This window comes from Heptranchias perlo, chromosome 10 (assembly GCF_035084215.1).
Source record: "Heptranchias perlo isolate sHepPer1 chromosome 10, sHepPer1.hap1, whole genome shotgun sequence".
NCBI lineage: Eukaryota > Metazoa > Chordata > Chondrichthyes > Hexanchiformes > Hexanchidae > Heptranchias > Heptranchias perlo.
Genome location: NC_090334.1, coordinates 44,582,438 through 44,599,889, shown reverse-complemented (window position 1 = coordinate 44,599,889; position 17,452 = coordinate 44,582,438). Strand labels below are relative to the sequence as shown.

At 40.5% G+C, this 17,452-nt stretch overlaps 1 protein-coding gene across 2 annotated transcripts in view; it reads right to left on the bottom strand.

Moving 5' to 3' along the window:
- wdhd1 (WD repeat and HMG-box DNA binding protein 1) overlaps positions 1 to 17,452 on the bottom strand; it is a 61,987-nt gene that overhangs the window by 10,663 nt on the left and 33,872 nt on the right. For both annotated transcript variants that reach the window (XM_067991583.1, XM_067991585.1), the window contains exons 18-22: positions 16,794 to 16,925; positions 15,442 to 15,650; positions 13,086 to 13,249; positions 12,583 to 12,639; positions 12,085 to 12,128 (exon numbers count right to left, since the gene is read on the bottom strand). In XM_067991583.1, coding sequence (XP_067847684.1) covers positions 12,085 to 12,128; positions 12,583 to 12,639; positions 13,086 to 13,249; positions 15,442 to 15,650; positions 16,794 to 16,925 — 606 coding nt within the window. The remainder of the gene's footprint in view (positions 1 to 12,084; positions 12,129 to 12,582; positions 12,640 to 13,085; positions 13,250 to 15,441; positions 15,651 to 16,793; positions 16,926 to 17,452) is intronic.

Here is a 17,452-nt window from a genome sequence, read left to right as displayed (position 1 = left end):
AGACAGTGATAGCGCTTCACTCCGTTAGAGGCTAAAACAGAGCGAGAACATTCAACTAGGAATTGGGTGCAGAGGGGGAAGGAGGTGCTAAGTGAGTTAAACCAAAGCACGATAGACTAAGACCGAGCAGAGCATAAAGGGAGCCGCACGAGGAATCAAAACAAGGCAAGGAGGAGTGCCGAGTGTAAGTCAGTAAGTATTTAGTTCATTGGTTAGTGTTTTAATGACAGATAAACAGTAAAGTGCCTTAAAGTTAAACAAAGTTTAAGTAACTGTTAGCTAACATGGCAGGATACCTGGGGCCCGTCACATGCACATCCTGTGCCATGTGGGAGCTCCAGAATGCTTTGTGTGTCCTGGAGAACCACATGCACAGGAAATGCCACCAAATGTTCGAGCTCAGAATTTGAGCTTATGGGGTGGCTGGCACACGGAAAGCTGAGAGTTTCATGGAAAGCACGTTTCAGGTGGTGGTCACCCCGCAGCTACAGAGAGTTCAGGCTGAGAGGGAGTGGATGGCCACCAGACACATTAGGAGGAATAGGCAGGCACAGTGCAGGAGTCCCCCGGGAGTGTGGCACTCACAAACCAGTATTCAGCGTTGAATACCAGTGAAGGTGTTAACACCTCGGGGTAGTGCAGTCAGGAGCAAATCCACGGCACCATGGGAGATTCAGCTGCACAGGGGGACAAAAGAAATGCAGTTGTTATAGGGGATTCGATAGTCAGGGGGACAGACAGGCATTTCTGCAACCGCCAACGTGCGTCACGCATGGTTTATTGAGAGGGTGCAGGACATTTTGAGGAAGGAAGGGGAACAGCCCAAAGTCGTGTTCCATGTGGGAACCAATGACATAAGAAAATGGTCGAGGTCTTGCAGTCAGTATTTCAGGAGCTGGGGTGGAAGTTAAAAAGCAGGACCTCAAAAGGTAGTAACCTCTGGATTACTCGCAGTGCCACGCGCTCATGAGTATAGGAATAGTAGGATAAGACAAGTTAACGAGTGGCTGCAGCAATGGTGCAGGAGGGAGGGCTTCAGATTCCTAGGGCATTGGGACCAGTTCTGGGGCAGGAGGGATCTGTTCAAGATGGACGGATTGCACCTCAACAGAGCTGGGACCAATGTCCTCACAGAGAGGTTAACTAGTGCTGTGGGGGAGGGTTTAAACTAATTTGGCCGGGGCCTGGGCAATAAGATGAAACATTAGAGAGGAAAAACAAAGTGCCCAGAGGATTGGGAGGGACAAGTAGCACTAGAGTAAAGAACAGATCAGAAATGGAGGGGGGGGGTTCAGACAGGGGGCAAATGCGAGGCAATCTATGAGATTGGAGTGCATGTGCGTAAATGCACGTAGCATGGTAAATAAGGTTGGTGAGCTGCAGGCTCGAGTCACCACATGGGACGATGATTTAGTGGCAATAACAGAGACCTGGCTCAAAGAAGGGAGGGATTGGGTACTTAATAGTCCTGGCTACAAGGTATTCAGGAAAGACAGGGAAGGAAAGAAAGGTGGGGGCGTGATAGTATTGCCCAAAGAAACTATTATAGCACTGGAAAGGGACAATGTAGTTGAGGGGTCAAAGACAGAATCTATTTAGTTAGAATTAAGAAACAATAGAGGACCTATTACACTACTGGGTGTGTACTATAGGCCACCAAATAGTGGGAAGGAGATAGAGGAGTACATTTGCAGGCAAATTACAGAAAGATGCAAGAACTATATAGAGTAGTGATAATGGGGGACTGTAATTATCCCAATATAGACTGGGACAGTAACAGTGTAAAGGGCAAAGAGAGGGAGGCGTTCCTGAAATATGTTCAAAAGAACTTTCTGGAACAGTGTGTTTCCAGCCCAACCAGGAAGGGAACAATGCTGGATCTAGTTCTGGGGAATGAAGTGGAGCAGATGGAGCATGTTTCAGTGGGGGAGCATTTGGGGAACAGTGATCATAATATCATTAGGTTTAGAATAATTATGGAAAAGGACAAGGAACAATCAAATGTGAAAATGCTTAACTGGAGGAGGGCAAATTTCAGTGAGTTACAAAGGGATCTTGCCCAGGTGGATTGAAATCAAAAACTGGTAGGCAAAACAGTAATTGAACAATGGGAGGCCTTCAAGGAGTTGGTTCGGGTACAGAGTAGATACATCCCTACGAGGGGGAAAGGAAGGGCATCCAAAGCTAGAGCTCCCTGAATGACTAAAGATACTGAGATTAAAATGAAACAGATAAAAGGAGGCTTATGACGAATGTAAGGTTCATAATACAGTAAAGAACCAGGCTGAATACAGAAAGTACAGAGGAGATCTAAAAAAGGGAATAAGAGGAATAAAGAGAAGGTATGAGAATAGATTAGCGGCTAACACAAAAGGGAACCCAAAATTTTTTTATAAACATATAAATAGTAAAAAGGTAGGCAAAGGAACCATGGGATCGATCAGGAACAAAAAAGGAGATCTTCTTGTGGAGGCAAAGTGCATGGCTGAGGCACTAAAGAGTACTCTGCATCTGTTCTCACTAGAGAAGAGGATGCTGCCATTGTAGCAGTAAAGGGGAAGGTAGCAGCGATATTGGATAGAATAAAAATAAAGAGGACGTACTCAAAAAATTGGCAGCACTCTAGGTAGAAAAGTGCCCGGTCCAGATGGGATGCATATTAGGTTACCAAGGGAAGTAAGGGTGGAAATTGCAGAGGCTCTGGCCACAGTCTTCCAATCTTCCTCAGATGTGGGGATGGTGCTGGAGGACTGGAGGATTCCAAATGTTATAACCCTGTACAAAAAGGGGGAAGCGGGATAAACCCGGCAATTACAGGCCAGCCAGCCTGGGAAACTTTTACAAATAATCCAGGATAAAATAAATTGGCACTTGCAAAAGTATGGGCTAATAAATGAAAGTCAGCACGGGTTTGTTAAAGGAAAATCGTGTTTGACTAACTTGATTGAGTTCTTTGATGAAGTAACAGAGAGGGTATATGGACTTGGAAAAGGCATTTAATAAAGTACCACATAATAGACTTGTTAGCATAATTAAAGCTCTTGGGATTAAAGGGACAGTGGCAGCTTGAATACAAAATTGGCTAAGGGGCAGAAAGCAGAGTAGTGGTGAACGATTGTTTTTCAGACTGGAGGGGAGTATCACGACAGCAGGTAGGTGGACATTTAAAGAAATAATTCATAATTCCCAACGAATATACATACCCTTGAGGAATAAAACCTCCACAGGAAAAGTGATCCAACCGTGGCTAACTAGAGAAGTTAAGGGGAGTATTAGATTAAAAGAGGAGGCTTACAATGTTGCTAAAAAATGTAGTACGCCTGAGGATTGGGAGGGTTTTTAGAAATCAGCAAAGGATGACCAAGAAATTGATAAAGAGGGAGAAAATTGAATATGAGATTAAATTAGCAAGAAATATAAAAACAGATTGTAAGAGCTTCTACAAGTATATAAAAAAAGGAGAGATTAGCAAAAATAAACATGGGTCCCTTAGAGGCTGAGACAAGAGAAATTATAATGCGGAATAAGGAAATGGCGGAGACATTAAACAAATATTTTATATCTGTTTGCACAGAAGCCACAAAAAAATACCAGAAATAGTGGGGAACCAAGGGTCTAATGAGAGGGAGGAACTTAAAGTAATTAAGGTTAGTAAAGAAAAAGTTTTAGAAAAATGAATGGGACTAAAAACTGACAAAGCTCCTGGGCCTGGTGGCCTACGTCCTAGGGTTTTAAAAGAGGTGGCCGTAGAGATAGTGGATGCTTTGGTTTTGATCTTCCAGAATTCCCTAGATTCTAGAACGATCATCGTGGATTGGAAGATAGCAAATGTAACCCCACTATTCAAGAAAGGAGGGTGAGAGAAAACAGGGAACTATAGGCCAGTTAGCCTGAAATCAGTAGTAGGGAAAATGCTAGAATCTATCATTAAGGACGTAGTAACATGGCACTTAGAAAATTATAATATGATTCGGCAGAGTCAACACAGTTTTATGAAAGGGAAATCATGTTTTGACAAATCGATTAGAGTTTTTTGAGGGTGTAACTAGCAGGGTAGATAAGGGGGAACCAGTGGACGTAGTACATTTGGATTTTCGATAAAGTGCCACACAAGAGTTTGTTACACAAGTTTAGGGCTCATGGGATTGGGGGTAATATATTAGCATGGATTGAGGATTGGTTAATGGACAGAAAACAGAGAGTAGAAATAAACGGGCCATTTTCAGGTTGGCAGGTTGTAACTAGTGGGGTGCCGCAGGGATCGGTGCTTGGACCTCAGCTGTTTACAATCTATATTAATGACTTAGATGAAGGGACTGAATGTAACGTATCCAAGTTTGCTGACAATACAAAGCTAGATGGGAAAGTAAGCTGTGAGGAGGACGCAAAGAGTCTGCAAAGGGATATCGACAGGTTAGATGAGTGGGCAAGAAGGTGGCAGATGGAGTATAACGTGGGGAGATGTGAGGTTATACACTTCGGCAGGAAAAAATGGAAAAACTGATATTTTATAAATGGTGAGAAACTATTACATGTTGTTGTTCAGAGGGATTTAGGTGTCCTTGTACATGAAACACAAAAAGTTAACATGCAGATACAGCAAGCAATTAGGAAGGCAAATGGTATGTTGGCCTTTATTTCAAGGGGGTTGGAATACAAGAGCAATTGTACAGGGCTTTGGTGAGACCACACCTGGAGTACCGTGTGCAGTTTTGGTCTCCTTACCTAAGGAAGGATATACTTGCCTTAGAGACAGTACAATGAAGGTTCACTAGATTTGTTCCTGGGATGAGAGGGTTGTCCTATGAGGACAGATCGAGTAGATTGGGCCTATACTCTCAGGGTAGATGTTGAGAAGGTGTTTTCCCGGCTGGAGTCTAGAACTAGAGGACATAGTCTCAGGATAAGGGGTCGGACATTTATGAATGAGTTTAGGAGGAATTTCTTCACTCAGAGGGTCGTGAATATTTGGAATTCTCTACCCCAGAGGGCTGTGGATGCTGAGTTGTTGAGTATATTCAAGACTGAGATCTATGGATATTTGGACACTTAAGGGAATCAAGGGATATGGGGACAGGGCGGGAAAGTGGAGTTGAGGTTGAAGATCAGCTATGAATCGTATTGAATGACGGAGCAGGCTCAAGGGGCCGTATGGCCTACTCCTGCTCCTATTTCTTATGTACTTATGTATACAGTGGTGTTCCCCAGGGGTCAGTATTAGGACCACTGCTTTTTTTTGATATATAATAATGGCTTGGACTTGGGTATAATTTCAAAGTTTGCAAATGACACAAAACTCGGAAATGTAGTAAACAATGTGGAAGATAGTAACAGATTTCAGGAGGACAGAGACAGACTGGTGCAATGGGCAGACACATAGCAGATGAAATTTAATGCAGAGAAGTGTAAAGTGATGCATTTTGGTAGGAGGAATGAGGAGAGGAATATAAACTAAATGGTACAATAGGAACAGAGAGACCTGGGAGTGCACATACACAAATCTTTGACGGTGGCGGGACAAGTTGAGAAGACTGTTAAAAAAACATATGGGATCTTGGGCTTTATTATTAGAGGCATAGAGTACAAAAGCAAGGAAGTTATGTTAAACCTTTATGTTAAACCAGTTAAACTGGTTAGGCCTCAGCTGGAGTATTGTGTTCAATTCTGGGCACCACACTTTAGGAAGGATGTCAAGGCTTTGGAGAGGATGCAGAAGAGATTTACTAGATTGGTGTCAGGGATGAGGGACTTCAGTTATGTGGAGAGACTGGAGAAGCTGGGGTTGTTCTCCTTAGAACAAACAATGTTAAGGGGAGATTTGATAGAGGTGTGCAAAATCATGAACGGTTTTGACAGAGTAAACAGGAGAAACTGTCAGGTTGGTAACCAGAGGACACAGATTAAAAGGTGATCGGCAAAAGAACCAGAGGTGATATGAGGAAAGATTTTTTTTAACGCAGCGAGTTGTAATGATCTGGGATGCACTGCCTGAAAAGGTGGTGGAAGCAGATTCAATGGTAACTTTCAAAAGGGAATTGGATAAATACTTGAAGGGAAAAAATTTACAGGGCTATGGGGAAAGAGAAGGGGAATGGAACTAGTTGGACAGCTCTGTTAAAGAGCCGGCACAGGCACGATGGGCTGAATGGCCTCCTCCTGTGCTGTACCTATTATGATACTATGAAAAACTCTGGTTGATAAAACAAAGAAACATATCCAGGAGAAATTAGGAACTTGTGCTTTATTAATTAAGAACTGTCAGACTTTGACTGAGGTTGAGGAGAAGAGCTTAACATCAGTTGTTTCACAGTAGACAAAGGTCGTGAAAGAGTGGCATTAAAACCCTGGGCTGGCGACTTGAGGTGTAAAAAAAATTAGAAAAAAAAGGGAAAGAAGTTAAATGCTCACAGCAAGAATTAAAATGGTGCGAAAGTGTGGAAATTTGCTTATGATTTAACATTAAGAATGACGAATGTTTAACAAGCTGCAGCATTTCTTGTTTGAAAGTCTCTCTTAAAAATGTGTCTGCTTGATATTTGTTTTTGGTGTCAGCTGCTCCCTCTTTTCTTTTCACAGAACTAAAAGCAGTTTAACCCTCTGTAGTCTTGTCTTTGATGGAATATTTTAAGCATTTTAATTAATATCTTTTCTATAAGCATATTATTTTTCAGATATTGAGTCTTTGTTTTTGAATTAATTTGGAGTAATTGACAGATTGAGTGTTTGATTAAATTATCAAATTATGAAATTAGTTTTCTGTGGTTGGCCGCTACGGACAGCTAGCTATTTAAACTGTGTGAATATTCCTTGGGATCGAGACCTGGGATTATCAAATGAAATTTGGCACTTTGAGTTCATAACCCATTGCAAAGTTCAATATTTTTTTTTAAAAGGTGCATGAAAGTATGAATATGGTTGTTGAGTACGTTCATTTCAATTTAAGATTGCGCCCTCAGAAGATGGGAGATATGAGGAAAACTTGTGTGCGTTACATTTTTAATTAAAAGATGCTTATTTGTTTTAATTGGATTACAGCTAAAAACTGCTATTGCTTTATACAGTTTAAATTAAAGACACGAGGTCTTGGTTTTAAATCAATTTGAACGTTTACAAAGCACTGTTTTCTTAATTTGGCTACTGCAAATTTGAGACCTGCTATGGTGATTAACTCCACCCTCATCCCCTAAGGGTTTGACAAGCAAGAAGTAATTAATCCTTACTTCTGTGTTGCTGAAGTTAAGTATTTGGACTGTACTTGGTTTTTTTTTTAAGAAGTTGGTCTGATACTGTGAGCTTCTAGCATTACAATCTGATTGAGTCTCAGCTTTCTGAAGTGGAAAGAGCAGTTACTGTACAAACGGTTTCATTGTCTCTTGATAAAAACAATGATTTTTTTTTTATAAGTTCAAATTGAAACACCCCCCTTTCTTCAGGGTGAGGACCCTTAGATTAAATCAGTCCAGGTGGCCATCAAAGGTGAGGGCTCATGGCCCAGAGATGATTTTAACAGAAGGGACAATTTTACAGTACAGAAGGCAGATGTGGTGGCCTTGTGAATGCATGGTCACCACCTTGTGAACCAGACCGTGAATGCCGTTATTAATGACTGCCTCACGTTTGCCCAGTATGACCCTGGACCCAGAATTAAAACTCCTCCTAGTCATAAAGGAAGACTTGAATTTATATAGCACCTTTCATGACCTCAGGACGTCCCAAAAAGCTTTACAACCAATTAAGTACTTTTGAAGCGTAGTCACTGTTGTAATGTAGGAAATGCGGCAGCCAATTTGCGCACAGCAAGGGCATCGGGGAGAACTCCCCTGCTCTTCTTCGAAATAGTGCCATGGGATCTTTTATATCCACCCGAGAGGACAGACGGGGCCTCTGTTTTAATGTCTCATCCAGAAGATGGCACCTCCGACAGTGTGGCACTCCCTCAGAACTGCACTGGAGGTCAGCCTGCATTACGTCTTTGGAGTGGGACTTGAACCCACAACCTTCTGACTCAGAGGCGAGAGTGCTACTAACTGAGGCACAGCTATGTCGCAGCATCCGATGGCCCGTGGAGAAATTTGCAGATTGATTACATTGGCCTGTTTCAGAAGGGTAACCAGTATGTCTTGGTTATAATTGACTTTTATCTAAATGGGTTGAGGCTATCCCTGAGAGACAAGCCACTGCTACCCAAACTGGAAAGGTACTTATTGAGTCAGGTCATGAAGGAGACGACATTAAGGCTCCTAGGAATCAGGCAAAAATTTCACATTCCACATAACCCTCAGGCAGCTGGGGTGGGTCAAGGGAATGAATCGTACCCTTAAGCAGCAAGTTATCAAGGCAGCAGGAGAGGCTGGTAAGACTTGGGATCTTGTATTGCCGCTCATACTAATGGCAATTCGAGGGACCCCTTCCCACATGACGGGACATACTCTGTTCGAGGTCATGACTAGATGGCGGATGCGGTTGCCAGCGCTTTGGCTAGGCAGCGCCCTCTCAGGGCGGAATTTAGGTAAACCCGTCACTGGTCACACGCTCATGTTGAGATCCTATCAATTGGCCACAACAATAAGTGCCGGCACAAGTTCGGTCCGTATGTTAAGGGTCTTGAAGTGGGGGACAAGGTGATGGTGAAAGTGAACAACGTCACAGAAAAGTGGGCAAACAGATTTGAAGGAGCCTTCTCGATAATATGTATACAAAATTCAGACTGATAAAAGGGATAGGTGCGTACATATTAACCAGATAAAGAAGTGGCAGGGACAGGATACCGTAATGGCACATGCCATCGTTCCTATAATCCTTTTATGGCTTATGGACAACGACAATATGCAAGTTGAGGAGAATGAGGCAGCTTCCACCGACTCCAGAAGGTCATTCCCAGGCTATGGGCCTTTAATAAAATGAACAGTGAGTGGGAGTTTGAGCATTCTGAACCCTCCTTACTTGAGGGAATAAATGAAATCAATCAAAAACACAGAGGAGGACTTGGCATTGGAAATTCCAAAGTCAGCTGTCCTATGTACATGTGTGTGTGGGATAGACAGGGTTAATTTCAGACAGTCTGCGAGAGAGAGAGAGAGAACAGAGAAGCTAGGCAGTCTCTCGTGTTTTGTTTTTCTGGATTTGTTTCAGTTAAAGGGATTATTAATGAATTGACAAGAGCAGCCTTGATGGATTTTCGGTTTTTCTTTCCTTTTAAAGCAGGGGACTATGCTTTTCAGGACTGCACGAGTGTTGATGATGCAGGATTACCAAGAGTAGTTCTCTGACATAAAAGTGGCGTCACAAAGTTACAGAGCGATCCAGTGGTGTTAAGAATTTAAGACCTTATCTGCAGACATTGGCAGATATCAAATGTCACAGCACGGTGACGTTTAGAACTAAGACTTGGATTTTGAAAATTCAAAATTACATAGGGAAGGAAAAGCAATCATCAGCCTTGATCCAAGTTGCTTTTCCTCTTTTGAAAACATTTTGACCGGTTTTGCTTTAATCCATTTATTTTCCGAGACAAGAGTGCTTAAAGGACGGGGGAGGATATATCCAAAAGAAATTATAAGCACTTCTGTCTCTACTATAAAACCACAAAGCCTGGACATAATTTGTTTCTGAAATTGGAATTGATAAGATAAATTGATATGAATTGCTGTTCAAGCACTCGAGAAGGGAAAATTTACCCATAGTTTAAAATGGATAAACAAATTATATTTTAAAATAAAAGAAGTCGAGTCCTGGTTCCTGCCCAATGCTGTGCATCAAGGAAGAAAGTATTTTGGGGGGAGGGGTAAATAAAATTGTACATTGACAAGTCCTGTCAGTCCAACAACACTGCTCTCTGGAATTGGGATAATTTTGATTTGATGGAATGGACTCGGGCACGATATAACTGGATGTTTTGGGAAATGAAAGCGGTCCAAGAAGAATTTAAGTAAAATAAACAAAAAAAAATGTATTGATACTGGACCAGACTGTAAATATTGCATTGGACAGTAAAGTTTCTCCAGGGCTCATGAATGAGATGGAATTGTAATATAATGGGATGTGTAAAATTGGATGAGAGGAAGTAATTGAGGATATGAGACAGAAACAGGGAAATTATACCTCCAAATGGGAATTTGTCTAGGTCATCACCCTAGATGATTATGAGTGAATTTCAGGAACCAAACCAAAGGGGTTAGGGAAAGATATTTGAGTGCATCCATGAGTAAAATTAATCACCTGGGCATGATTTACTAAAAATATCAAACTGGTATAAATGTACGATCTAGTGAAAGTCAGGAAAGTGTAGTTGAGAATAGTTAATTGATAGCTTTCTTTTGGAGATATTTGTGTCCTTGCCTATACCGAACAATGAGAAAACTTCATTTGATAGCCTGGCCTCAACCTGAGACATTGGGACCCTGCATGGAGAGATAAGCAAAGACCTCAGACACCTCCTGATCTTTTGATAAGATAATCTGAAAGCCCAAGAATGGCTACAGTGGACATGAAAGATACAAATGTATATTGCCATTGGAAACGGAGACCAGGATGATGAAATGATTCCAAAGGCCTACAGCCTGGTGAGCTATTGGAGTCACTCTTCAAACAGAGCCATTGGTCTTACAGAATTGAATCTTACTGGACATATGAAGTGTGCCATGGAAAACACATTCGCCAAGACCATGAGGAGGTGGTAAAGTCAGATGTTGTGTGTGTATAAGGGAGTAGGACTGATGGCAGCCCCATGAGCCAGAGGGGATGATTGATGGAAGGCTCATATACAGCTAATTGTGTTTAAAACGTATATAAGTCGGGGGCTTCTTCGTATTGATTAGAACCTTCTCGGAGCAGCTGGAGAACTTGATAGTACAGGGACCGTACGGTTTTGATCAGCCCCGAAGCCTGGGACAGTGATAGACTTTGTTAGGCTGTATACGTTTAATTGTACCCTTGTATTTTAACATCTTTGTTACTTATTATAACTTCTTAATAAAGTTATTATACTTTGGAACAAAACACCTTGCAGCCTTTTTGCTTAAAGACTAAACCTGTAAAATAGATTATCTACAAATTGTTTCTTTTGATTATTCGGCGGCAGATTTTTTTTAATCATTCGGTAGTTCAACCAACAGGTATCAACTCTTATTTTAAGTGACTCTACATTTAGTTCTTCTTCATCTATTTAAATTCTTCATCTCACCATCTCCTCTGATAAAAAGAAATCTCCCATCTTCTGCATTGCTAAAACTGCCTCAAAATATATTTGTGTTTGGCTTTCATATCAAATTATCCTACCTCATCACCATATTATAGTTCCCTAATATTCAAAACTTTAATACTGCTCCCAGACTTGAAGAGGCTCTCTTGCACTCTACACAAGATAAAAGGAAAAGCTCATTGTCAGATAAGATTACTCTTCGCTCACCTTTAACCTCAAACCTCACACAACTATTATAGTCCCCTGAATTTTCCTCTTGTTTATGCTAATATTATCTTCCATGCTCTTCCACCATTCTGCATCCTCAATGCACTGAAATCAAGACTCACTAAACTATCTCCTACTCAAACTCATCTTTCTCAACATCTTAAAGATACAGAACACCATAACTCCATCAGTCTTCACTTACTTCTCCAATTTACAATTCATTGCACGACCCAATCACTACTTCCTGATTTAATTCTTACTTGTACTAAAGACCGTAGCCCCTTACTTAGGTTTCTCAATATAAATAATAGATAGGAAGACATGCACCATCAGTATTTATTAGTACACAGAATCCATCTATTTTCAGAGTTTATTCCCATTAAGCAGTTAGTGTTTTTTTTAAGATGTAAAATTATAAAGTCAGTCACTGTAGTTTGCTCTTCAAATTCTAGGAAGAAGCTTCCCTTACACATTTCCCTAAAAATATATATTTCCTCTTCATTTTCTGGGAGGTCAAATTGTGGTTTTGTGACTAGGTCCATAAGCTACATCAAGTTACAAAAGTGGATACCAAATTGTTTTCTAACCTGTCCCCCACCTACAATCAAACGTTAGTTACAGAAGAGATAATATTTTACAATCACAAAATCTTGAGGTAATGTACGATCATCTCTTACCTTGAAGGGATTGGCACGTCCAAGAATACTGTTTGTAAAAGTTACTGTTGGCAGGAGAGATACAAAGTTATAAAACCAGAACTTACATCGCAAGTCCAATAATGGTTTCCAATTTCACTAATAAAAAATTAAACATTGTTCCATAGTATATTGAAATCTGTATCAGTGGTTGTATGATGTGATCATCTAGACACAGATGGCATTTAAAAGGAAGCAATCCTGGATTAAGCATCTGGTTTCAGTTTGTGATGAATGATCCATTAATGCAACTTGCGCTATTAACCAGCCAGTTCAACAAGCACAAACGCATATGGTGTGAGGTATGACACACTGCTATACAAATTCATTACACCAAGTCATAGGATGTTGGTTTTTGACCAAAACCTAATGACACTGAAGTCAATATACTTCTTAATCACACATTTAAATATGCAATTACATCAATGCCAAACTATTCTCATTTATAATCTACATGAAATATAGTTTTGCATTACACACCTGATTTTGGAGTAATTTTTTCCATAGAGCCAGGATCTTTACTAAATGGATTTAACCCTGCAGCACAGAAGGACAGTGAGTTGGTTATATTCAATAAACTCTCAACACTAAGAATCTGTTTTAGGCACATATTGAGTTTGTTCCAAACATAAACTGCCAGCACAAATAAACGAAGAGATTATTTTTGGGAATTGCAGGAAACCATTTGTCAGTATCTATTTGAACAAACATATTCATCTATTTATTTACTTTAAAATTCTGAACTCAAATACTAAATGTATCAGGTTATGCTTATGCATGAAGCGATGGAGTGGGAGACATGCACACAGTTGCAGGAAGAGAGATGCAATTTATTTTATTTGAAGTCCTCGTGGGACTAAACTCACAGGAAAACAACTAGTTTTTTAAAAATAGGCTTACAATTGATTTAGACTTATAATTAGGCTGAACATACTGCAACCAGTAATCTAAACTAAAAATTCAGAATATTTAGCTGGTCTCACTTCTCTTTGCATAACGTATTTCCTCAGGATCCATTCCATCATTACCATCTTCTTCTGCACCATTCTGAACTCCTTCCTCATTTTCTTCTTCTTCCTTTTCAACACAACTTTGAGCTGGAGGTTGCACATGTGACGAATTCCATTTGGTCACTGCCCTACTGTAGCTACATGAGGAAGACAGTTTCAATAACTAGCAAAATTTAGACCATTAAGCTTTGCATCTTGAAATGCTTAAATTAAGCAAGACTAATTTTTGTATGCAAAACAATTCAGTGCAATTGCAGAAAGAAAATGCATGTAGTGGCTGGGTTCTGTGGCTAGTTGCAGCTGCTTCATTTATTTGGATGCAGTCAATTAAAATCAGTACGAAATAGTTGTTCATACGAATTTAATAAGCCACTGTGAACAATGTAGATTTACTGGATTTCAGATTGAACCATAATTGCAAAAAGCTCTCTTCCAAGCTACCAATTTAATTCTACAGTGTTTCATTTGAATACAGCTCACGCTTCACAAGTAACTCAAATTTAAGCCACTTACACATCTCTTACAGCATGCCTTCTACACATTCATGTACAAGCATGCAAAGTAACATTCGCGCCAGACAATGACCATCTCAAACAAGAGAGAGTCTAACCACCACCCCTTGACATTCAACGGCATTACCATAGCCGAATCCCCCACCATCAATATCCTGGGGGTCACCATTGACCAGAAACTTAACTGGACCAGCCACATAAATACTGTAACTTCAAGAGCAGGTCAGAGGCTGGGTATTCTGCGGCGAGTTACTCACCTCCTGACTCCCCAAAGCCTTTCCACCATCTACAAGGCACAAGTCAGGAGTGTGATGGAATACTCTCCACTTGCCTGGATGAGTGCAGCTCCAACAACACTCAAGAAGCTCGACACCATCCAGGACAAAACAGCCCGCTTGATTGGCATCCCATCCACCACCCTAAACATTCACCACCAGCGCACTGTGGCTGCAGCGTGTACCATCCACAGGATGCACTGCAGCAACTCGCCAACGCTTCTTCGACAGCACCTCCCAAATCCGCGACCTCTACCACCTTGAAGGATAAGGGCAGCAGGCACATGGGAACAATATCACCTGCACGTCACACACCATCCCGACTTGGAAATATATCGCCGTTCCTTCGTCGCTGGGTCAAAATCCTGGAACTCCCTTCCTAACAGCACTGTGGGAGAACCTTCACCACACGGACTGCAGCGGTTCAAGGAGGCGGCTCACCACCACCTTCTCAAGGGCAATTCGGGATGGGCAATAAATGCCGGCCTCGCCAGCGACGCCCACATCCCATGAATGAATAAAAAAGTGCACTATTTACATATGAAACCTTTAAATTATATATAACTACGGAAGGGGGAGGGACATGAAAACAAAAAAGGCTGCATTTTCGATTCTTACCTCAAAAGCACAAGTGCTGTGCAAAAACATCGCAGAATGAAGAAAAAAACTTCAGTGTTGAACAGATTCAATTTTACAACCAGATACCCATCAATGAAGATTGGTATCAATTCAAAGTTTAAAATACACTGTTTTAAATATGGGAATATTTCCTTTAAGATTAGCATCAAAAGAGGTTTATTGCATCTTTTGGCACTGTGCGAAGTAATGAAAAGTTGCTTGGTGTTACAGCTCCATTTTAAGTAGTGTAGCTCTCATAGTACTTTCATGAAGTAGAAAGAGATTTCATCAATGGACACTGGGTACTGAAGTGAAATTTCAAAATGAATCACAACTTTGAGATTTTAATCTCGCTAAAGAGGAGCATAATATAAAGTATCTCACATAAAAAGGAATATAGGGACAATCTCAGAAAAGAAAAAATGTAGTCCCATTCTTACTGTTACACATTTGTTCAGATAAGTGGTGAAACAGCAGAATAATATTATGACAGGGTCTTGAATGACAAAAAATATATACAGTATAATGTGGAAACCACCAAGAAACATGAAACTCACAGCAATATCTAACGGCTTATTTTGGTGAGATGTTTCAAAACTCAAAAGGCTCATTGATCAAGCTGGAATACTATTGAGGTGCTCAGGCTGAATAAAATCACAACTGTAAAGCTTGCAGTTTGAAGTAATTCACTCAACCACATTCCATCCTGAAACATACCACTAGTGATCCACTGTTTTGTATAATGCGTGCAACTACAATTTTGTTTGAGTCATACCAAATTTAGCTTTGCAAATAATTTATGTGATCTTACACAAAACATGACTTGAACAGATAGAACAAATGAAATCACGTCAATACATTTTCCTGCAGCTCATGATTTGGTGGGAACACATTGTAACAACAAATTAACAAAAGTAGTAGTACCCAGCATTTAGTTCAGCTCTAAATTCATCTTCTTCCTCTTGTACTGCCATCAACGCTGTAGCTTTCTCCTGAGCTAGGTCACTAAGGCGCTGGGCAAGAGTTAGATGCTTTGAACGCGAAGCGTACTTGATGGCCAAATTTAAGACATTCTGAGTCATAAACTCTGAGAGCTCTTCACAACGGAATTCACGGTCCACCTTGCAAGAAAGCTAAACAATAAACAGAATGTTAGTATTTTCCCCCCTCAGAGAAAATAACTTGATGGTTTTTAAAATGAGAACTTTCATTTAAAAAACAATATTAGTCAACAAAATTCACCTTTTAATTCCAAAATACAAACGTGTATTTGTATTTTGGAATTAAAATTTCACAGAGCACACCATGCTGACAAAAATAAGTATAAGGACTTTTTTAGGGTTCATCTTTGTGCTCAAGTCGAAATGTTAGCAGATGAATAGAATTCATCCTTTTGTGAACCCAATGTAAGCAATACCAAGGCAGCTGTAACTAGAGTTCCTGTTTCTCATTGCATTGTTTGAGTCTCGTGTGTTTTTTCTGGTTTCACAAAATATTTAATCAGAGATTCAGCCAAAAGATATTGAAAATTAGTAAGATATCAGACGGTTATTATTCTGGGGCAGTTTATGAATGGTGAAAGTCAAGCATTGTCTCCTACTAGAATTCCTTGCTTCTGTGTAATTATCTAACTTCTAAATAAATCCACTATTATTTCCAGCCTGAACGTAATGGTCCTATGGTGCAATATTTACCCCGTTTGGGAATAAACAAGAGCGCAGTGTCGGAATCCCATGTGGTCTCCAGTGCATTATGCCATAATAAAAGGGTAACTTGTTAGTCCCATAGTATGTTGTCCCATTCACTGCAAGCATATAAAGCCAGTATCAGTTCTCAGGGGTCTCTACTTATAGAAACTACTTATTGCTGCGAATGAAAAGTAAACGTATTGGGGGGAAGCGATACAATGCTCTCACATTAACAGCTTTCGCATTTTACCTTACAAAATGGTGTATTCTGTAACTCCTTCAGATCATTGCAAATTTTGATTGTTACTGATTGGATCGGAAGCTCAAACGATGCAGAATTTAAGCAAGAAGATTGGACGCGAATCAGAAGCCCAAAATGTTCTAGTTTAACATACCCAGGTAGGTATTCTGGCAGTGCAGCATATTGGGGGCACCAACGTGCATTAAAAATGGGATTGCACCTATAATTCATCACAAAAAGTTCTTTCTTTGCAGGGTGTTGGCAGACTTCTCTCTTCACAGGCAGGAAAGGGAGGATGCATATAATTTGCAGAAACAGCTGCAGAACATTATATAGAATTTACTCACAGCAAACATCTTCATTAGCAGTTCCTGCTGTTCCTTTAGCACTTGGGTTTTTGCAGCTTCATCAAATTCATAGCTATTTGCTGCCAGATAGTCAAAGTGATTATGAAATAGAACAGATCGCCAGTACTGCTCCTGCGAAGATGGGAAAAAATTTAAATCACCCATGATATACTATCAACAAAATGCCATCTACCAAAGATTAGTAACGACAGTGCAGTAGCACCAAATGCATATTTGACTGTGGATAAATTCACTCACGGGAAGAAACTCTGTGGCAGTAATTCTCACCCTTCAGTAGTGGGGGACTTCAATTATCGTAATATAGACTGGGATAGTGATAGTGTAACAGGCAAAGAGGGGGAGGAATTCCTGAAATGTGTACAAGACAACTTTCTTGATCATTGTGTTTCCAGCCCAAAATTGACTAAGGGACAGAAAGCAGAGAGTATTGCTGAACGGTTGTTTTTCAGACTGGAGGGAAGTTTACAGCGGTGTCGGTATTAGGACCACTTGTCTTTCTGATATATATTAATGACCTGGACTTGAGTATAGAGAGTGTCATTTCAAGTTTGCAGATGACTCGAAACTTGGAAATGTAGTAAAAAATGAGGGGGATAGTAACAGAATTCAGGAGGACATAGACAGGCTGGTGAAATGGG